Below are 23,191 nucleotides of genomic sequence, written 5' to 3' on the forward strand. Positions count from 1 at the left end.
TCCAAATATAGAAAGGAATTATGGGAATCAAGGGGCATGTTGAACAAGAAATCACCACAAGAAATCATGAGGCTGCCATGGCTCAGAGCTAGCGGTGTCTCAGCAGATGCAGAGCATCACAGATCCCTGCAAACCATGGAGCAGTAAAACATTCCCCTGCACGGGGCAGTGCTGGGCAAACATGCAGCTCCTTTCCGAGGGACCCAGAGAGCAGATCGTGACATTGATGCCTGGTGTGGATCAGCTGCACTGAGCACACCCTGAGGTTTGGCCACATCATTGCTCTTCACCCCAGCCCAGATCATGGCAGCAGGAGGCCCAAGAGCTGCAGCCTTCTTGTAATGCAGATGCTGCTGTGCCAGCCCCAGGTGTACTTCTCTATGAACAGAGCTCGCCAGCTCACAGACACTGAGGAGAGCCAGGCAGGGAGATGGGGGTTGCTTTGGGAACCAAAAGGACCCCCATCTCTCTCTTCTATGTGGCTGGTTTCCCCAGGGATCCTCACCCTTGGTGACCTTCCACGTGTGTCCTTTTCAGAGGGTCAGGTGCTCTCTGCCTGTTCCTGTCCATCTCACCATGCTCCAGGAGCTGATGGAGGAGATAAGTTGGGGGACCAAAGGCAATGGGGAGTCACAGCCTGTCCCAAGAGTAACAGGAGGGTGGAGTGGCATGGTACTGCTGCTTTCATCCAGCAAAGCTTGGGGCTGCGCAGAATTGGGACATGGTGTGTCCAAACGTTACATGGCAAATGTCACCCAAATCAGGACTTGATCCTACTGCCTTTATCCCCAGTTCTAGACATCCAAGACCTCCTCTGCACATTGCTGTTGGGTCACATGGGCCTTGTGGCAGGAGGGCAGGATCCTTTACCTTTAACCTTTTGGGAAATCAGTGTTGAGATGCCTTTATTCAGGGTGAAGTGCTGAGCCCTCTGGTCTGACTGGAGTCTCCACAGCACATGCGATGGATGTTAGGGGTGGTCTGTGACCCAGTCAGGTCAGCTCCAAGGCAATGGGCATCCTGGGGGTGTTGGAGCAGAAGCAGCCCAGGCTGTGGGTGTGCTTAGCCTGGCCTTCAGCACTGTGAGGACCAGGGACTTCTCTCATGGCTCTGGGCATTCCTATGGGGTCAACTCAGACCAGTGTATAGCAGATCCCTCTCCTACTAGATGAGTTCAGCTGGGACTTTTGGGCACCTGTTCATCTCACTGAACAAGGGAGTGGGGTCCGAGCTGGACTGAGCCACAGGTGCAACCTCAGGAACTGTGCTTCCTGTGAACATACCATATTCTCAGTGGCTCCCCTACATGGGGGCTAGCAGAGACACAGACTGGCCATGGAAGAGCTGAAGAAGGGCCCTGTTTTGTGGGTGGGCAGATGTTGCATGGTGGCACCACACTTGCAGAACTGGATGCAACACATCTCCACTCTACTGCAAACGTCACTGAAATTGATGCCAGTATGTGAAGCATGTGGCATGTGTCTTGGCTGTTCTTGGCACAACAGAAAGCTTCCACAGGTGGGGCGAAAGGGGATCTCCTGGTCTGCAGGTGGAGAAGGAATGGCATCCCCAGGAGATGTGTGGGTAGCATCCACTCACCTCAGTGAGCCTCCACTCCTGAGCCCTGCAGTGAAGGTCAAATGTCCATGCCAGGCAGAAAAACACCCACCTCTGGGTCTCTACTGGCATAAAGATGTTTACAGAACCAGAGCATTGTTCATACGAGGAGAGGCTGAGAGAGCTGGGACTGTTCAGCCTGGAGAAGAGAAGACTATGGGGGATCTTATCCATGTGTATAAATACCTGATGGGAGGCAATGAAGAAGAGGGAGCCAGACTCTTCTCAACAGTGTCCAGTGACAAGACAAGAGACAATAGGCACATATTAAAAAGATAGGAAATTCAGTCTGAACACACGAAGACACTCTTTTGCTTTGAGGGTGACCAAGCACTGGCAGGGGTTGCCCAAAGAACTTGTGGTGTCACCATCCCTGGAGATATTAAAAACCTGACTGGGCACAGTCCTGGGCAACTGGCTCTGGATGAGCTGGTTGAGCAGGGGAGTTGGACCAGATGACCTCTAGAAGTCTCTTCCAAGCTCAACCAGTCTGTGATTCTGTGTATGATACCTGTCACAGCTCCCCACTTGCTCCCCAAATTACCTGAGATTAATGCAGCCCACAGTTTGATATTTCTTATTTTATTTATAATATAAAAAATGTTCAAGTGTTAAACAGTCGAGAGTTCTGACATTCAGACAATCCAGAGCAAACTTTGACAATCATCTTATGACAAATTAGCAGAGTTTTCTATCTGACCCCATCATGGGTGAGGAATAGAGGGTTTAGTTACTTTATTGCTAAAAGTTAAATGAAATACACTGTCAATTGTTGTATTATCTTCTCAGTCACAGCTTCACCATGCATCCAATCTACAGTATCTGAAATGCAAAGGACATGCAGAAGTAAAAATATAAAAAGAAAAAAGTCAGGCTACAATGTAAACAGGTTTGCTGCAGAGAACTGAGGAGAGAGGGGCACTTCCACAGGGGATGCTCTGCCACCTGGACACGCAGGACTGTCTCTTTGCGCCACGGAGCCGATGGCCAGAGCTGCTCCGAGTTTGGAAACATGACGTCCATCATCGATGGCAAGACATGATGGTAACAACTGTCTTTACAATATACGGCACAGCAGTACAGAAGAATCCGCTCGCTGGGCTGCCCCTTGCAGGGCCCTTCCTGGCCAATGCAGGGGCGACAAGCGGGGCCAAAAGTGCTCGGGCTCCTGCCAAACCCCGGGGCAGCACAGCTGGTAGCTGCCTGGCATGGCATACAGGGCAAGTCGTGGCTGTGCTGCACCACAGGGCCGCCCTCCAGGTGTCCTCCTGGCACCGCCTGAGCCGCGGCTGAGCACAGCACACAGGATGCCACAGCCCCGGCGGCCGTACGGCACCACAGTACATGGTGCCACGGCCAACACTGCACCGCAGCTACACCACTCAGTCAAGCGGACGCTGTGGCCAGCATGGCACCGGTATGGCAATGCAGCCACAGGGCACCGCAGCTGAATGGAGACCACCCTGTAGGGACCACCACGCAGTGCCGTCTGTCTACCAAGGCTGGCTTCAGTGAACTGGATTCAACCGTCCGTAACGGGGTATTATTTCACCACATTCATACAGGTGTCTGCCTTGTTTGACTACAAACCTGTGCCAACCCAGCTTCAGACCCACAGGTGAAACGGCCAAAGGTTGAGAGCTATATTGTAAGGGCTGCTGCTGATGCGTGATTTAATTTTCTTTTCCTATCTGTGTGGCAAAAGAAGCATTATTTCTGCATTTTAAGTACGGTGCTGTTGGGTTTCTTTTTCTCCTGATTTAAGTGAAAATACAAGAATTTTACAGGGCAAGACAGATCCCCATTAGACATGATTAATGGAAATGCTCCCACTCATGTCCTTGATGTGTGTTTAAACAATACCTTAAAGAATAAGATCATTAATAGCAAGGTATGGGGCAAAGTGGCAAGGCTGTTTTCTTCTGACAGAAGAGCGCCCTTGTGACAGGTTGTCTCCCAAACAAAAATCTATGATCTTAAAAATGCTACTGAAACAGAATCCTCAGCATGAGTCCCAGCACTAGCATACAGCAAAAGGCACCACGATAGTTTTGTTTTCTATTTTTAAGTAGTCAAAAATTGGCCCACTTTTTTTATAACTTTATTGTTTGTTTTCTTTTCTTTTTTTTTTTTTTTTTTACTTTTTTTTCTCGGAAGCTGTAAATCAAGACATTACATATAAATAGAGATTCCCTATAAAAAAGTCATTGCCATTAGCTATTATAAGACAACTTTGCTAAAATGAAAATAAAACATTTTATTTGTTATATTTTTTCCCTCTTTTATATAAAATAAAAATATTTATTTTTGTTTTGTCTCATCTCCCTCCTCGGCCTCCTCCATGCGGGTTACGTCTGCGGGCGCGCGAGTCTGGGAGGCGCCTAGAGAGGATCCGGGTCCGGTTTGGGTGTCGTGTGCACCAGGCTGCTGCGCCCACTCTCCCCGTGAGCGCTGTGTCTGCTGCAGGAGTAGTGAGTCCGGCTGTCGCCCGGCCGGTGGAGTGGGGGCGACTCTGTGTGCGCCGCCTCATTGTTCTGAGTGCTTAGGAAGGGGGTGCTCTCGGCCACCAACTCCTCGTCAGACTCACTGTAAGAGGCGCTGCTCAAGGAGAAGGAGTCCCGGACGGCTCTGGCTCTGTGAGGGATGTGCCCGTTCAGTTTGGATTTTTTCCACCGCCTGTTGCTGCTGGCTGTTTTCTTTGGCTGCTCTAGCGCTGTGACGTACTCCTGCGTCGTCTCGTACTCATCATCCTCCGTGATGCGGAAGGGGCTGGAGGGCAGGCTCCCCATGCTGTCGTTTAGGTAGGTCTTCCTTTGGTAGTAGCTGTCGTACCTCTGCGTGTCCTGGAAGGGGAGCTGGTACCGCCGCAGGAGGGGCTGCTGTTCCTCCACGCGGAAGCTGATAGGGGCCGCCGGCGGCAGGGAGACGGCATGTGCCGAGTTGGGGGAGGTGATCTCGAAGGTGGGCACCTGCGCAGCCATCGAGTAGTGGAAGTCGACAGGCGACAGGCGTGCTGGTGTGGTGAGGGCCGACACGTACCTGAAAGAAGCAACACCTCCGGTTGGACACCTAACAACCCCAAAAGCCTTCAGCTGCGCCCACAGTCTGCTGAACACCTGGTGCAGGGACCCATGAGGCCTCCAGCGCACCTGGTCCTGGAGCTTGGCATCTCCTGGGGAACCAGGCGGAGGGACCTCGCACCGCTGTGCTGAGGGAGGATGAGCTGCTGGCTTCGGTGGCCGCTTGGGCAACATGCACCATGCATTCTGGGACTGCCATTCCTGAGGGACTCGGTGTGCAATTCCCACCCTGCATTGCTGCAAACCTTGCAGTATCTCCCAGCAGGCTGAGTCAAGACTTCCCTGCCTCTCGTCTGCCTGCCAGCTGCTTTCTGTTCCCTCTGGAGCTGCCAGGCTTATCTCCAAGGAAGGTCCCTGAAATGCCCTCTCCCTGCTCAGGCCACAGATGGGGAATTCCTGGGCATTGCTTCCTCTGACTTAGCAAAAAGCTTGTGTTTCAAAAAGGCATCTATCGCTTTCATCTACTCTAGTGACAACATCAGTGTGCAACTCAGGTCTGGTCTAGCCCCTCTCCAAACAGCCCTTCCTTTGGCATCACCTTTTTCTAAAGAGCAGATTTCATTTCCTCTTGATTGCTGGTGCCAGCTGGTGTCTCTGCTCATTTCAGACTGCCCAAGCTCCCTGGCTCATCCTGCCTTTTCACCCATGTGTCTTGTGAAGTATGAGATGTCTGTACGAGCTGGGTCAGTCTGCCTGAATGGACTGGGGACATGAATGAGAAAGCAGGAGATGCTGCGTTTCTCCTCTGCCCCATGGACAAGTCCCACTGCCTTGAAGGGTAACTGCCCAAAAGTGTCCACGTGGCCATCCAGGGTTGCCCACTGCTGCTCACAAAGGGCTGGAGCGAGGGTGGAGGTGTGCTTCTGCACCATGAGGAACCAGATCTGGGAAGACGATGACTGTTGCTGCCTCTCACTGCCTGATGGAGTCTCAGCTATGCAGTTGTGTCCCCCAGAAGGCTGGGTCATACAGACCCCTGTCCCAAGGCTGTGCCCACATACACCACCCCTGCTCACCAGGCCATCCAGGACTATGCTGAGGACACACATCTTTTCCCCATATACCTGAGGACCAGGCCTTGCTTGAGCTTCCAGCCCACTAAGCTGCCCAGGGTGTGCTTTCAGCCAGTTTTTCTTCACCAGTTGCTGACTGCAGCCAGTTATTTCCTACTCCTCTCATCCCTGTGCTCCAAACCTATGTTGCCACCAAGTTAGCAGGGTGCAGTGCTTGCTCCTGCCCCTACCACAGGGGCCTCCTGGGATAGTGGCTTCCTCTGGCAGGACCAGAGCTGGAGTTTGTCTGGTGTTACCGCGGGACTGCTGCTCTAGGGCTGGGCAGAGGAAAACATTTTTGTGTCCAGCACAGAGGGTATGGCTTGCCTCTGCTGTGCCGGGGCAGCACCAAGCAGTGGGGTCTGACCTCTCGCTGTGCGGTGAGTCCCGCAGAGAATCCACTGAGTCACGATACTGTGTCATGGGCCTCCGTGAGTCCTCAATGCAGAAGGCAGCCCCACGGCGAGCCCGTGCCTCCACACACGCAGGGCTGTTGCATTTACTGGTTCCCACTGAGGACAGCATTATCCCAGACTGGGAATCTGAAGTCAGGCTCTCTGTCCGCTCCAAGCTCCAGGTGTGGCTTTCATGTCTGTGGACCAAACCCCATATGGACAGTGAACAAGGAATCCCCACCAACGTCTTCTCCAAAGAGCTGCATGCAGGCACAGCTCATTCCAAGCTCTCACTGGCATCCCCTTTCTCTCTCTCACTAGGATACATCTGGCCGGGGTTGCCCAACTTCCCAACCCTGCCTTTGATTTGCCTTTCTTTGCTACTTCTTGGAGATATGATTAGAGGGTAAAGAAAGGCAAACCAGTGCATACTGCATATTCATCACACCACCTCCTGATGGCCAGGGACAGGACAGGACAGCCTCTGGAGGAGAGAATTCCACCATTCTGGGTGTGGAGCAACGCACTGGCTGTGCCAAGGCAAGTCCACAAAGGATCTTCAAATGTGCCATCTGCATTGCCAAGTGACAGCCCCTTCAGAAATGCTACCAGAAAGGAGCCAGAAAAGCCTACCAAAGGTAGATCTAGATGTTCAATTTCCACTGGTTTATAAAAGATTTTGGCAGCAAAACATTTTCAAGGTGCTGGACAAAAACTATGATATGTTGGCTAGACCTTGCTGAGCACTTGGAGCTCCACCTGCCCTAGTCTTGGTGCAAAGAAGACATCCCATGAGGACTCACTGGGGACGCATGGGGCCATGTGCACACTGGGGGCCCACCCGTGCCATGGCCACCAGGCTGACCCCTCTCCGTAGCAGAAGTATGTGATCCATTAGAGCAACAGCTCTGAACTCCCAAACTGCACCAGATGGAGCTGTGCCGGCAGAGGATTTGGGGTGGGGGTTTGCAGAGGAGAGCAGGCCTCATTAAGACTTCCCAAGAACTTGTTAATTATTGATGGCTCCAGGCACGTGCTTGGCTGCAACCACCACACTCATTTATAACTTCAAATGGTGTCCTCATTAGACGTGCTGATGGAGTAAAATGGAGCCTGATTATGCCAGTAGTTTGCCTCTGGCATGACTTCAAGAAACACCTGCTCGCTGCACTTGACTCAGGAAGATTAGGTGGCAGGTAGCCAGGACCAGAGGCCATGGAAGGTAGGTGCCTCCCCACAGCTGTCACATGTTAATGCTGCCCTCCAGACACACCTTTGTGTCTTCAGGAGGTGCCCAGAGATGGCCCCAGCGTCCCAGGGCTTTGAAGCAAGCATGGAAGGCCAGCAAGGTGCATCTCTGCAGGCACAAGACCCTCTCTGCACCTGGCTCAAGCTTGCACACACCTAGCCAGGGTTGGACTGCAGCATACGAATTAAAAAAAAAAAAGGAAAACACACCGTCTAGCTCACCAGGGGTAGGATTTCCCTAGACAAAGACAGTAATTTCCAGCCCAGCAAGTCATTCTTGGCTCCCTCTCTCCTTGTTGGAGGTCTAGCCTGAGGAGTCTGGGGAGGAATTCACCTGAAAACCTAAGTTCAATATCTAAAGTTGATCTGCATTGTACACCGAGTGTACTTGCTCATCCCTGATGAATGCTTGAACCCTGAAGAAACCTGCCAGGAGCCATCTTTGAGCTTTAACTGAAAGGATTAATTGCTTCCTGTACGAATGGAGACAAACACATCGGGCTAATGAAGTAAATAAGCCAGGACATCTTTAGCTTTATCAAGTCAATGCTATGTGATCTACACGTCATTGACAGGTTGTAGATATGGCCCACCTACACCTTGCAGTCACTTTTCAAAGGCAACTGCTCTCCTAGGGAAACACCGTCACTTACTGAAAGAAGGACAAGAGCTATGTAAGAGGAAGAACCTGAACATCCAAACTCAAAACAGCACAGGACTTTCTTTCTGAAAGGCTTTTCTGGACATCATAAAAATAGGGAAGCTCCATCTGCAATTTAAATGCTCTCAAAAACCGTGAGAACTTCAGCTTCTGAGCCATGCTGCTCTTCCCCCCGATGACTATTTTGAAATGTAAAAAAAAATTATGCCTCATTCTGTGTAGCAAGAATTATTGGTACTTTTCTGCTAGCCCCAGTTTTCCTGACAGCTTCAGAAAGACTTCCAGTGAAAGAGGTGCCACAACCTCAGAGGCTGAGATTCTAATGCAATTTTCTGGACTGTGATAAATTGCACAGGAGTGTTTTTTTCTGGTGAAAAACTGTGACTCCCAAGTCAGACCCTAACTTTGAGGAACTGGCCAAAACATTTTGTGATATTTTGTGTACTTTGCATTCCACAAGGCAAATACATTCTAAATATATCAAGCATGAAATGAATAACCTGTGTGTGCTTAATGAATTATTGCAAGTGTCCAGTGTGGTTGCAAACACAAATTGCAAAACCTTTCCTAGATGCATCCTCGTGTTTCTGTCTGTGCAAAGCATGAAAGGACAACTTAATTTCCTCCTAGTTTCCAGCTATGTCAGCGCTGCAAGCTCCTGCTGGCACCTCACTGCAGGTCAAGGATCACACCTTTCTACACCTCTCACTAACTCGCTGTGCCAGCAAAGACCCACAGTGTCAACATGGCCTGTATGCCAGTGTAGTACCAAACATCAAGTAAAAACAGAAAGGGACGTGAAAGGAAAACCTTTTACTGGCTTTGAATCTCACAGCATCCTAAGGCAAACAGCAGGAGAAAGTTCAGGGGAAAGTGGTATACATCACCTCTGGCTGGATGTTGGAGTGGCTGTGGAGCAGTGATGAGATGGGGAGCAGGAGTGACTTCCTGAAAAGGTTGTCTCTGTTTCCCTTCGGATCACATGTTCGGTCACGGAAACATTCTTAGAAATATACTGTAAAATATGAAGAATCACACAGATCAGACACCAGCTTGCCAACACTGCCACAGCCAAATTCGGCTGGCTTGATTATTTCTGGTGAAATCAGATGAGGACTGAGCGAACCCAGCAGCTCTGCACCCCATGGAAGGAGACAAGGAGGCTCGAGGCTCTTCTCTGCCCTTGCACTTTGAACGCTGGAAAAAGGCTGTGGCATGGGAACTGAAGAAGGGTATGAAGAGCCAAGGGGTTCCCCAGAGGACAGTGGTACCATGTGTAGCTACTGAGCAGAAAAATGTCTCTGCTCACAGGAGGCTATACACCTGACAGAGTACCAGCAAAAAGAAAACCGTAAGATCTGCCAGAGCTATGAGTCCTACAGAAACACCAGGTGTAATCTAAGTGTTTATGCTGAGATATTCCTTCATCTAACAAGAAGCACTGCTTTTCACAGGGACACTAAGCTCTCTGGGGGAGTCAGTACTTTGGGACCAGAGGGCTGTGGTTCTTAGAAATTCCCTTTCCCTCTTCCTTCATGGCTAGGATTCAACCTAGCTAAATTTTAACATCCAAAGGGTGACGCAGCAGTGCTTGTAACTGATTCATTGTACTCAGTTCCATCAGTACTTCTTTTTGTTTGGCTCTGCCTCCCACCTCCCTTTTTCTGACCCCTTTCAATGCCTTGGTCCAGCAAGGCACTTAAGCATGTTCACGGAGTTGGATGGGAATTCATGTGACTGAAGTCATGACAGTGGCTGAACCGCCCTTCCGGATCTGGTCCTAAATTCTTAGATCGTTCTCATTGGCCTGACACTGGCACCCCACCAGGACATCCCACCTTGCCCAGGACGCAATTCTTGGTATGGGCAGGTGGGCTGACGCCGTGCTGACCATATCACCACGACATACTTCAGCACAACGTGGTCACCGTGGCAGCTCTGGCCACCACTGCACCGATCACATTTGTCATGCCACAAAGTGGGGCTTGATGGGATAGCTTAATAAACAGGAAACATTGGGAACATCTCTTTTAGAGGAAAACAGGATCACACTTGATTCATCAAAACAAGCCTGTCCCAACTGTCCTAATCTCATCCTGCGCTTCAAAGTAAAATCACTTTTCCCTTCAGATATTGGTTTTGGAAATGTTTCTATGCAGTAACTCATATTTTTGTTCAAGTTTGTTAGTGTTTTGCTCCTCACACACATGCACACAGGTGTGTTAGCATACACATCCACGTCAAATCCCTGGCGGAAAATATGCTCTCAGTAACACACAGGGAGATGGAGACAAAAGGTCTTACATCGGCCATCTGGATTTCCTCAGGATCCAAATGTGGATGGCTTGGCCCATTTGCAAGGCTCCTGTTCTGATGGGCAGGGCACATGTTCTGCCGTAAATGATTATGCATTTGTTTTCTTTGTTTCCTTCAAAACAGAAAGGAAAAAAATCTATTAGGAAGACTTATCTCATGGCATAAGAGACACCTGGGGGACACAGACGATAGAGAAGGCAAGTCTTGGACACACTTCAGGTTTCAATGGTGTTTGTGGAAAGCTGCGAACAGGAAGAGACAAGACATTCAACATTTGCCACCTTCTGCTGCTTTTTCAAAAAAAGGTGAAAATTTCTCATAATGGGCAATTTTGGAAGCTGGGCCCAGGGTCCCCTTTTGCAAGACAAGGTCCAGCACAGTGCAGTGGAGCCAGGGGCACCATGGCGCTGGCAGCAGAGGAGAAAAGTGGGGAGAAGGAAAAGGGGCAGCAGGTCCTGGCTTGGCCTTGGTGGCAAGGCACTTGACCTGTCCTGCATTAAGCACAAAGTGGCAAAGCCTACCCATGCCCCTGGCAAGGCATCCACTCCACAAGACCTGCTGTGTCCCAGGGGCACCCTGAACTGAGGTGAGGTGCAGGCTAAGTAGGGAAAGAGGTGCTGTCCGGACAGGGAAGGCTGGCCATAAAAGAGGTCCCCAAGCCTCTTGTTCCATCAAGATTGCTCTGAAAGTCCCTGAAATGTATATAGCTGAGCCCATAGCTCCTGCACAACAGCCCACTGTGCTTCTGCTGTCAGGAGATGAGCTGCTGCCTTGTGGGCCAGCTTTTTCTAGTAACACAGCGTCACCTGACTGGGCGAAATGATGCTGATTCAGGGGATAAGCAAATGGTCCCAGGAAAACATCCTGCTCAGGCACAGCCTGGTAGATGGCTTCACTGGCCTCCTTCCTGAGACCTTCCTGAGAACACCACAGCACAGCATCTCCTTAAAATAGCATTTGGGTGAAGAGCATGAAAGTGTGGAGCATGAACACTACCACTCAGTAACCTCTGGCCAGTTACTGTCTGTTAACCACCCATACTCACTTGGTTTTACAGTAAGCTACCACACAGACGATGCCCACCACAAGCAAGGCAACACAGATTCCTGTGATGGTTAAAACTCTCTTCTGGTAGAGCTCTTCTGCTTCTGCAAATGGAGAGAAAGAAACCAGTTACAAATGGGCTCCAGCACCAGGGATGCGTCTGGCTGCACAGGAACCAGCACTGTGTGGGGGTAAGATGAAGAACAGAGCTTGGTCAGAGCTCCTACCAATCCACTGCCTGGCTCTAATAGCTGCCCCAAATCTGAGACCAGCTGGCCCAACCTTACTCACCCCGCAAGAGACCTTCACTCCTTTTGTCTCTCTGCACCTTTGCCCTTTCTCACTCAGTAGCTCACCCCTTCTGCGCTCAAATACACTTCTTGCTTTCTCTTCTTTTCCCACAGCATAACTCAATGATTAATCTCAAAAAGCCCCATGACTCTTCTCTCCCTTCCAGCAGATCCCCCCTTCTTGGTAACTTAGTAGCCTACCAAGGAAGTCCCCGAGCATCCCCCACTCACCACATACATGCATGCCCTGTGATGGTCTCATCACAGGCTCTCTGCTCTGACGGACTCAGAATGCCTTTTCCTTGCAGCGGCTGCATGCCCTGGAGCTCAGCGGTGTGCTAGAAACCACCTAGCAACAGGCCCCAAAGCATGTAGGTGCTGAAAGGGACATCCTAAAACAGTCAAAAAGCAGAATGAGGATGGAAAAGTGATAGTGCGTTAGACAAAGAAAAGGGAGTGGAGTAATTAAAATACAGTAACCAATTACAGTTATAGGTTTTTAATGAAACCCTAGGAAGCAATTAATTCCATTGCACCAGGTAACTCAGATGCACACACAAAATTCAAGCAGCACACTGCTGCTTCTCTGAAATACCACCATTTGTCATGGACCACCTTTCAAACCAGAAAAGTCAGTCACTTGCATCAAAATCCAGACCATGCTGGAAGTAAGGTAATTCATTCACATTAATCAAAGCTCCAAGGAAATGCTAGAATGTCACTTGCAGTGTCACTAAACTACACCTAGGCAGCAATCACACAGCAAGAACACCTCTTCCTCTGTGGCTACACCAGGAAGGCTACTTCTCAGAGACATCCAGCAGTCTCCACTGAGATCAGCAGAGGCAATTTGGTTCTACAGCTGGATGACTGAGAGAAGGATTCAGTGCACAGCTGCCATGAGCGTTTTAGTTCAGCATATATGAACGATGTCCTTGTGCCCCCATATTATGTGTTAATATTAAAGTTACTGGGGTTTGTGCCTTCTTTAATATTAATTTAAATATTTTTTTCATATAGATTAGGCAATAAAACCCATGCCATGGTTGCTGTGCTCGGCATGGTTCACCATGCCACACTAAATACCTTGAATGCACTATATGATATCCTCAGTGCTACCAAACAATGAAATACAAAACTGGAAGAGAAACAGGTCTGGTCCCAGAAACCCCTGGGACGAGACTGTAGCAAAAAAGCAAGGGAGAAGCAATGAAACATTCCAGATAACTGAATATTTAGACCAATTTCAGCTTGCCATTTTAGGAATGAAAAAGTATTTTTGGAAGAAAAAAAAGTGCTAGGAAAAATGTTTCTCTCTTTCAAACTCTCAAAATGGGAATGAAGAAAGATTTGCTAAACAAGGGCTGAGAATGACAGCCCTGGCATGAAGATGCAAAACACAATCAGCAGAGCTTGTTTCATGCCTGTGCTGCAAAGCTAAAGAAATAAATTTCCATCCTTTTTGTTTGCACACTGACCTTTGGCTTCATGAGGTGCTCAGGGTGCCGGTGGAGTTGCCAGGAAGGCAATGTCTCACCATTCACTAGAGAGGCAGGCCACTGAGACTCTCCCAGACTCCATGTCCACGGTGGTGTGGACCAAGAATGACAGGCCTTGGGCTGAAAGTTACTGTGCTACAGCAGCTTCACCAGCCAGCTGCACCTCCTCAAAGCCAGAGCCTGTATGGCCTGGGATCTGCTCATAGAGGGGGGTTTGGGTTCTGGCTGACCTTATACTCCTTGTGTTTTACTACAAGGAACCAGATGGAGCTGGCATGGGGAAAGAACTCACTCTGGGGTGAAACACCTCCTTCAGCTATGTGTTTCCCTTGCTTGGATGCCCTATTCCAGGTATCAGCAACCATGGCAGACAAGTTTTCTTGCTCTTGCACACCTCTGGGACCTGGATTCCAGCTGTACAGGTCTTTCCTTCAGACAGGAGTTTCAGAGATTTTACCAGAATGAGGAAAACCAGCTAGGATCATGTCCCGGTTACGGATGGCACCGGGTAAGAATTTTGCTACTACCCAGCAAAAAATACTTTTTCCAGAAATAAAAGGCTGGGCAGGAGGTAAGTTTTCACCATGGACCCGTCCATCAAGCCTATTTTTTCAAAGATTCTTCACCAGCTGTATTTTTTGCTACAAAGACTTTTTTTCCAAGCATAAATCGTTCCTTTTGAATCATGGAGGAGGGAGAAAGAACAAAGCCATCAAAATGATGGCTTTTTCTTTTTTTTTTTACCTGTTACTTACTTACATGACAAAATTTTTCACCCAAGGCTCAAATCACAGCCTCTGTTCATGTCAGTATGGGACCCTGACTCTGGCATGTCTGACTGTCCTGAACCTTCACCTGAATTGCATGGCGAATGTTTCAGTTCATCAGAAATGCAGATTTAGCCTCTCTGTCTTGAGCTGACAGCTCTGCTATGTGAAGCAGTGAAGTGTGAGGCTGTGTGTCACTGCTGCAAAACTAAAAATTAAATGACCTCCTGAGAGTAATTTAGCTTGGCTCCTAACATCTCATTAAAGTTGATGCTCGATAACACAGTATCTTCATGTTCCACAAAACCATCTCAACAGTGTCAAAAAGAAAATAAGAGAATGCACACTGCAATTTTGTATTTGAGAAGGTAAGATCCTGGAGCAGGACTTGTCTATGTCTCTATGCTCTACAAACACCACGTCTTCATCAGCAGCATCGTCACTCTACAGCAGCAAACACTATGAACAAACCATGTGGTGCCACATAATGCCGACAGAATCACAGTCCAGCCATGGGTGTCACAGCAACGCATGAAAGTGAAAGACGAATGACAGAGAAGAGACGACTGCAGACTGGGAACAGGATGTGTGCGGTTCTGTGATGACATTGAGAATGGATGAGGAAAAGGACAAAAGGTCAACAAAAAAGGGATGTCAAAAATCCTCAATTTTAAAGTTTATTTAAGTGTATTAGCATTAGCAGCACCACTTTCTCTGAAACACCTGACCACAAAATGTACACATTTTCTGCAGCAGGGAAGAACTGCTGGGGGATACACACCAATCCTGGTGGATGAGGCATGCAAAAACCAGAGGAGACAAGTTTCTCCAGCTTCAGCTAGTGCATGTCCCTCCACCTCAGGGACCTGAGAAGACAATTTAGGATCCAGAAATGAAAGATTGGTGTCCCCATACCTCTAGCAAATGAAATTGAAATGTCTTCATGTGAAGATCTGCTCTGGCTGACATTGCTGGGTCAATGTTTGTAAGTTAAGTGATAAAGATAAATCTCTCTGCTCTTATCTGACCAAGCCCTCCCTGCAGTTGGCCTGTACACTCAAGGGAAACCTAGCCTCGAGGATCTGATTTTCCAGGTGCTTACTCAAGAGATACTTGATATATTTCTAAAAACAGACTGAGGAGAATGGAAGAAAAATAATATGATTATGAGCAACTGGGCAGGAGCCGGTAATTGTCCAAAGGGGATATTTTTTAAAGCATTTAAGTAACTGCAGTGTTTTTCCAAACTTCAGCTTGCCACTATGATGCTCAGCATTACACCCTCCACTCTCATGGGAGACTACTGACTTCCCTGGGCTCATTGTTTTCTAGACTAACTCATCTCACGCCACCTTTCTTGGAACAATTTCCTCCCGGTCAAGAACCAAAATAAGCTGCTAACCTTTGGGAGGAGGAACGGCAAAGCTTGTCCTGACCCTTCATAGAGTCCAGTGGAGGTTAGTGCATCTAGGATGGCAATTTCTATAAAAGCCCTTGTCTTCCTAAAACTTGCCTTCTCGTTCCTGGAATGCCTGCCTGTTCCCAAGTGGTGCCTACTGGCAACCTTTTGAATGGACACAAACTCCAGCTTTTCAGTTAAATACACAAAAGCATGTTAAATGAGGAGACGTATGGCAATTGTAACATCCCAGTCACGCCACACACACCAGGCTGCTGCTTGAAACAAAGAAAAAAGTGCTGCTAAAAATACACGTGCATTTTTATAGTTTACATTTAGATTTTGTGTTTTGCTTTGTTTTGGTTTTGGTTTTTTTTTTTTTTTTTTTTTTTCAATCCAAACATCTATCTTGATGCCAGGGAAGAGAACAGAACAGCTGATTTTTTAATCATCCCATTAAAGCCATAAATATAATGTGGGCAGCTCTTAATGGCTTCTGATTAATAAATGAATGGTTGTTCCATACCCTTTAATTCAAATCCAAGATGCTCTGCCAATGCAGAAAGAAGACAAGGAAGAGAAAGAGAAAAAGAAAAACAGGTCTGTCAGAGATCTCTAATATACAAACACACACTGTGCAGTTACAGTAGGTTAGCTTTTCTGTAGGCTCAGCAGCAGTTACACAGAAGACAGTGTATGCTTCAGAGCATTTCAAATTCCCACCAGAGCTTATATCTTATGTAAAGAAAGACCCAAACAAATTGCAGTGGAAGTTAATTATGAATTCTTTTAGTTAATTATGAATTCTTTTGAGATGAGCCATGTTTGTTAGTACCTGATATGGAATTCACAGTTGGGGGGGGGGGGGGAGGGGCGGAGAAAGAAAAGGTACACTTGTTCTGAAACAACTCCTGACAGGTCAAAACACATAGTGACTGCATGAACCTGGTAAAAACCATTCATACACTTTCTACAGGCAAAATATGCCCTGCATGGTTTCACACGCCCCTCTCTGCCTGGGGGCCTGTGCACCAAAGAAGAGCGCTGGGCAGACAGATGTGTGGGCACTTGTACGGGGCCCCGAGGCCTGCCAGCATGATTCTGCTGCCCATGACCTCAAGTCTGGTCTCGGATGCACAGCATCATCTGGCAGCATTGCCTGTAAATCACCTGATAGCGTGTCAATTGTGAAAGCACTGTTCTTGGCGGTACAGATCTGCAGTTGAACCACTGATGCTGCAAGTGATTAGTTGCCTGGGCAAGGCAATGAATCCTTTGCAGATCTAAAAGTGCAAATTGCAATGAAAGTTTCGCTCAAGTCTGTGACCTTCCAAATTTCACTTCTGCTGTGATTCTGCATTGTTTTAAAAACAACAAGCATGTTAAAAAAAAGCACAAATTGGAGCATCTGCTTTCAGATTCATATTCACTACAAGTAAGATTGCAGTTCATCTTGCAGAGATAGTGCTAAGCAAAGTAGTTTACCTAATGAATCAACAACGCAGTTATCCAAAACAGGTACCCTGAATTTTAGTAATTTTCCTGGTACAGGCCTCATCTAAAGACAGTTTTTCTTACATAAACATTAAAGTTCTCTGTACTTATCATTGTACACAAAGGTGAGCTCTGCTGTTCCCAATCACCATACACACAAGATTATTTGCAGCTTGGAGATGTCCAGATTTATTTACTATATTTTCCATAGGAACTGCTTTTTGCTGCACAGAAATATTGGCTTTCTTTTGCAATGCTGTTCAAAATTTAGGCAGGGGGAAATTAGCACTAATTGTTATGGAACACATAAACACATTTTCTAAAGCAGGTTCTTCTCTTCAAATCAATGCTGATGTTTGGGGTTTTTTTGCGGGGCGGGAGTTGGGTGGGGTTGGGTTTTTTAAAATTTTGTATAATTTAAAGGCCACAAAACCTGGCTGCTCTCTACTTCACAACTCATATTTGTGCAAAAGGAATAACAAACTCTACCATGCATTTCACAGTCATTTTGTACAAGTTACAGTGATATGGACACAATGTGGTGGGCAGCAGAGAACTGGACACAATACATTCATCCTAAACCTCTTGGTTATCACATCTAGCCTTGACCTTTTCCTAAGGCATGCTACCATTACACACATGGTTTCACCTGACACTATGACAAATGCATGTAGAGATAAATTAAATTTCATCTAAGTGTCTACGCTATTGATCCATTTGATAGCTGCATACTGCCTATACTGCCACATTTCCTCCCTGTTCCAGGATTTGCTGCAACATCTACAGCTACAAATGGATGCAATTAAAAAGATTTTCATGTTTTTTTGCAAACCCAGAAATGCCTGTGCAAACAGTGGTGGTGGGCAGGACCTGAGGAACTTTAGCCTTCCCACTGTCTCTCTCACATCTGAACTGCAGTTTCTTTTGGCTCATGAACTCCATGGAGCAGATACAGCCAGCTGGCTCATTGGATCTTAGCTACAGGTTCCCTGAGCAAGAGTGAAACCACGCAACCATGCAGCAGCTGGAATGTATGTGCCTGCCTATGCCTACAAATCCACCGGTAGCTTTGCAGATAGAGGAAGCCTTACCCCAGCCTATGCTCCTGCATCTGATATCCATGGCTACTCAACACTTCTCTGTCATCATTTCAGGCTACAGACATTGCTTCTGTATCACCCATAACTGAACACATCCAATAGGGAGCCACTCTCCCCTTCCCCTGCTCAGGAGTTCCTCCCACCCTGGGCAGGTATTGCCTTCTGTGCTGGGACAGTGAAGGAGGAGACACTTCAAGAGCAGGCTGGGATTTGGGGGGTTTGCCTCTTCTCTAAAGAAGAGACTGTTCAAAATTATTAAACATGGTACAATCTAGAGGCTAAGGAGATGACCCCAGCTCCAGGAAAAACATCGCTTCAAAATGTAATAATTCTGCATTCAGCAGAGGGATATCATCTTCACAAACATGGCTTACTACATAGTGTGTGCCTGTTTTATATCAGCAATATACTGCTTGGTAGCAAACGTTTGAGAAATCAAAATTTCTCCTAGAGACAACAATTTATTTTGGTCTGGAGCAAAAGATATTTCTGACTGCATACCATGTTTGAAAGAAGTCTCCTTTGCTTTTTTAAGAAGTTGATCAGGAAAAGTAATACATCTTTAAAAGCTTTGAGTTATATTTGCTGCTAGGTGGAGAAGATGCTCAGCGTGACATGCAGCACCTGCACTGTATTCTGCAATAGTTCAGTCAGCCTGCATTTTACCCACCCTCCCAGTTAGACTGGCAGACTTGACTGCTGGGGATGCCTAGAAACCTTCGGGCAATAGTGCCCTCTGCAGCCATTAACCATACAGAGGGATGCATGAAGCCAAGGTAAGTCCTCCAGCTCCTCGAGATGGTGATTCACTCCACGCTGATAGAGGTGTTTGCAATGAGGTGTATTGTATCCCAGGCTGTGTCAGAGGTGGCCTTTGGGATAGCTAAAATTAAATGGATGAATCCCACCTGTAGAGACAAACTGATACATGCCAGGAGTGCTGGCTGAGTGCAGCAGTACTCTCCAGCTCCCATGGGACAAGCTCCATTGGAAGCAACATATGCAGAGGCTACCAAGCAAATAAATTACAGTAAGACAGCACTGAGATGGTAGCTCTAGGCTGAGAAATTGGGCATATTATTTTTCTCACATCATTAATCTTCAGTCTGAACTCTACACATGCTCCATGGTCATGGCAAGGAGCTAGGGCTGAGCACCCTGAACTGCTGTGGGACTCCCTAAACTATTTGAAGTGGGGACATGTTTTGTTTTTTTTTAAATTTTGTTCCAAATGTGCCTGCTGAACCTTTCTGAAAATGTTGGACTTAAGCTAGAGCCCATTCTTCCTAATGCAGCCATCAGTGTTAAGGAAACAGTATCTACTGGCCTCTTTAATGCATTACTTTGCAGTATTTACGTTATTTCTTGTACCTAAAAGCTAAACTAGGCTCCTGTGTTGATCCCAAAGGAGACTGGACCAGTAGTTTGGAAATGTTCAAATACCTAACTACTGTATGTATGACAGAAGGCTGTCCAACAGAGAAAGGCAGCGAGCATGGGAGAGTTGAGGAAGGGAAAAAGGGAAAAAAATGAAAGAGATGACAAAAATATCTGATTTTCACACTCTTTGTCTCAGCTGCAGCACGTCTGCGTGGGATTCAGGTTGGATCCCATCACCCAGACTGTTACCACCCAGCTGTTCAAAGCAGGGCTTGCTGAAGAGTCAAGCGATGCATGGACCTTACACTCAAGCCCCCAAAGGTTGACATTCAGCTGAGGCGGACTGAAAGAAAAAATTCAGTTGGATTTAGGTGTTACCAGTAGGGTAACAGGTGGGTACTCTGTGGACCCACTGTCATAAATTTTGTGGTGGATATTTTTCTCATCGGACAGAAGACAAATTCCTACACTTACTTGATCCGCAGTGTCTTTGTGACTATGTTTTTCTCTAGAATGTATTTTACCTGTTTTAAAAGATGAACAGACAAAACCATCTGATCCAAAATATCGTTATAGGAGTATCACCTCAAGACAAGATGGCTCTCACTGAACTGTAGATTTATAGGATGATTAAGAAGGATAAAAGCCTTAGCAAATAGCTGTGAAAACTGGGCCTGTGCTCACGTGGACTTCAGGTTGCCCAAGAACGTCATTAAGATGTTTAGTTACCACATTTATTATTCCCCCCAAACATGCTTGGGTCCCCCAGAGGGCTATCTGGGTCACAGAGCATGCTCCAAGGCATGAAACAAAGTGGAGAATTAACATCTAAGGACTAGCAAGACAGACTATTGACAATAAATTATACTGACAAGAGTAATACTTGCAGCACCCTGGTCCAAGCTGCTGTGGATTAGCATGCAATTAACTTTAGGAGATCCCAAAGGGTAACCTGTACTGCCGTCCAGGGGAGAGGAATAACCATGTTATGATAAAACACAAATGCCCTGTAATTACCCAGCCACACCACAGCGTAGTCATCACCCTGTAATTAAGTGGTCAGCAGTTACTGTGTCATTGAAAGGAAGCTGCAGAATGTTTGTGGAATTTAAAATGCTGCTAAATATTGTTTTAGGGTTCAGATGAGTGAGAGGTGGAGGAGGAAACAGAAAGGTAGGTAAAAAAAAGAAGTATTCTTCTGCTTATAATTTTCATATCACAATCAACAGGTATGAAACTATTGCTGAATAAGTGAATTGAAGTGAACAGAGAAGCTGAAATTCAGATATAGACCTTCCCAGAAGAGCTTGAAGTGGTATATTTATCCCTCTGCTCACTGGGACACTTCACCTCAGTGTGAGGAGCAAGCATCCAAAACCCACCTGTGAGAAGGGTCACCTTCTGACATGTCAGAGTGATGACCAACAATCCTCCTGCTGCAGCCTGGCAACTTCAGAGTGAATGGGACCATCCCTCAGAAAAATAAGAAGCCTCTCACCCAATAAACCCACACTGCTCTGCTTCTACAATGGTTTAGTTGGCAGCACTGGGGCCAGTTTGTGTGCCACTGTGGGGATATGTGATTCGGTTTCCAGCCCAGAGGGCCTGATACAGACACTGCAAGTAGAAACAGTTCATGCTTTTCTGACTGGAAAGGCTCTATGAAAGCAATTTCCTTGGAACGAATGATGGGAAAACCCAGACATCTGATGTACAGGAACTGTGTTGTGATAAGGCAGGAATCATGCTGCTGAGATCATTACACAGATCACGCCCAGTGATGGTGCAATGGATGCTCAAGAACAGATGGTGGTTCTCATCTCAGAAATACCCATGCTCATCATCTGTTGTTGGAAGGAATCTGTAATGCCTATGCAAGGGAAATGTCCTGCCACAGAGCAAATCGATCAGGAGCCAGAACCATCACACTAAACTTTTGATGGCTACAATTGGGGAGTCCTGGGAGACATATTAAGCTGAGAACTCAGGATATGCTTTCATATCAACGTCTGCTGCAAGCAGAATTGACCAATAGTCTGCAACTGCGAGACTCTCATTTCTCAGCTCAAGCTCTTCTCTGCCATGTTTCCAGATGACTACACTGAGTACCATGCAACAAGAGCAGCTGTCTTTCTCCCCTTTGAAAAAGGGGTTTGATGCCTGAATAACAGACTCTCAGGGGAGCCCAAAGTTGAAGAGAAAGCCGGCTCTCCCAATGCAGAAAATGTTGCTCTGTGCTTCCAAAGCAGACCAGTAGGAAGACTCCCAACTATAAATGAAAATTCAATTTGTAAAGAAACAAAGAAGGAAATATGGGTTAAAAATGGAGAATATGCTAGATTACATTGTATATGAATGTCAGCTCTATTCCAGGATGTTTGCAGGCAGGCCAAAGACTTCAACTTTAATTAGGTCACAAAGTAGAAAATGAAAATGTTTCACTAAACAAGAAGGTATGACATTTGTCCTCCAGATCAGTGACAATTATTTTGGGAGATGAATAAATAGTAAAGTTAAGATGAAATTTCAGATTCCACAGACAAGAGACAAGCATAAACATAAAACTTCATCCCAAATTTCTAAATTGTTCCATAAATCACAAGTGGAAAGAATACAAATGTGCAGACTTAGGCAAGGTATAAATGTTCCCCCTCATAATGTTTAACTTTCAGTATCTCAGCCCCACCAGGAGTGAAATAGCTGCCAATGTGTTTTACAAAACCTTTACAATCAGCCAGCCCAAAGCCTGGCAATTTATCAGTAAACTTCCAGCAGGGTTTTACAAAGATCTGAAAAGTTTCTTGTAGAAGAGAGAAGATAGAGCTAGATCTTGATCTGATGTAGAACAGGCAGCTATGAAATACAGGTGCCAGCACAGCTTAAAAAAAAAAGTTTCTTAAAAGGAAGAATGATTTTGGACATGCTGCTGTCTTCTGGAAAAAGCTGCAAGACATAGTTGTGCCCATGAAGCTGGACTCAGGAGACAGCTGTCAATTGGGTGAGTCTCCAGTACCCACTAGAAGCTTTCATAATAGAAAGACTTCCTGACTCTTTTGTGATATTGCTGAACTTTTCACCCACATGTGCCAGCAGAGATGAAGATTGGACTGCAAAGGCAAAATGGGTACTAATGCTATGGATTCATTCAGTCTGTGGATCAACAGTTCGGTGTGTTAAGCTTCTCTTCTCACTAGTGCATGGACAGCCAGAGACACCTGTGTGTGAACTCAGATTGTCAGTACGACTCGTTACTCCTTGTCCACATATTGTGTTCCCCGTGGCCAGGGTCAGGGAGGATTCCTGGTTTAGGTCACATTTTGGAGTTAGGATCTCCCAGCCCTCTGGTTTCATTGGAGTTACATCATAACTGCAAGATCTAACTCCTGAAACTAGCAGATGATATGACTTTACCATCATACGTACAATACAGTATATATATTAATTATATCTGCAACCATAATCGTATGGAGACATAGAAATATGAAGACCTTGATGTGAAAAACATTTTAGTAAGATGATTTAATGACTCATCACCCATGGAAATAATTCCTTGTATTCTCATCTATCAGGGCATTCCTGTTTTATATAGTAATTGTAGACAATCACTGTCCCCTCTGTTCACTGCTATTAATTTTGGCCAAGAAGGCCAAGAGGATGCTGGGTTGCATCAAAAAGGGCATCACCAGCAGAGATAAAGAAGTCATTATCCCACTCTACTCGGCGCTTGTCAGGCCACACCTGGAATACTGTGTACAGTTCTGGTCCCCATTATACAAAAAAAAAGATGTGGACAGGCTGGAGGGGGTCCAGAGAAGGGCCACCAAGATGGTCAAGGGTCTGGGAAGCCTG

At 46.7% G+C, this 23,191-nt stretch overlaps 1 protein-coding gene across 1 annotated transcript in view; it reads right to left on the minus strand.

Annotated features, from left to right (window-relative positions):
- Window positions 1–3,998: 3,998 nt before the first annotated feature.
- The window catches only part of NRG2 (neuregulin 2), a gene marked incomplete at both ends in the record, with an annotated part of 176,093 nt that continues 156,900 nt past the window's right edge, over window positions 3,999–23,191 (minus strand). The window contains 6 exons of the mRNA XM_082323932.1: window positions 3,999–4,656; window positions 6,117–6,341; window positions 8,941–9,068; window positions 10,358–10,481; window positions 11,415–11,517; window positions 15,895–15,918. Of these exons, the coding sequence (XP_082180058.1) occupies window positions 3,999–4,656; window positions 6,117–6,341; window positions 8,941–9,068; window positions 10,358–10,481; window positions 11,415–11,517; window positions 15,895–15,918 (1,262 nt within the window). The remainder of the gene's footprint in view (window positions 4,657–6,116; window positions 6,342–8,940; window positions 9,069–10,357; window positions 10,482–11,414; window positions 11,518–15,894; window positions 15,919–23,191) is intronic.

The sequence above is a fragment of the Platalea leucorodia genome, assembly GCF_965183815.1.
Source record: "Platalea leucorodia genome assembly, chromosome: 11".
Classification (NCBI taxonomy): domain Eukaryota; kingdom Metazoa; phylum Chordata; class Aves; order Pelecaniformes; family Threskiornithidae; genus Platalea; species Platalea leucorodia.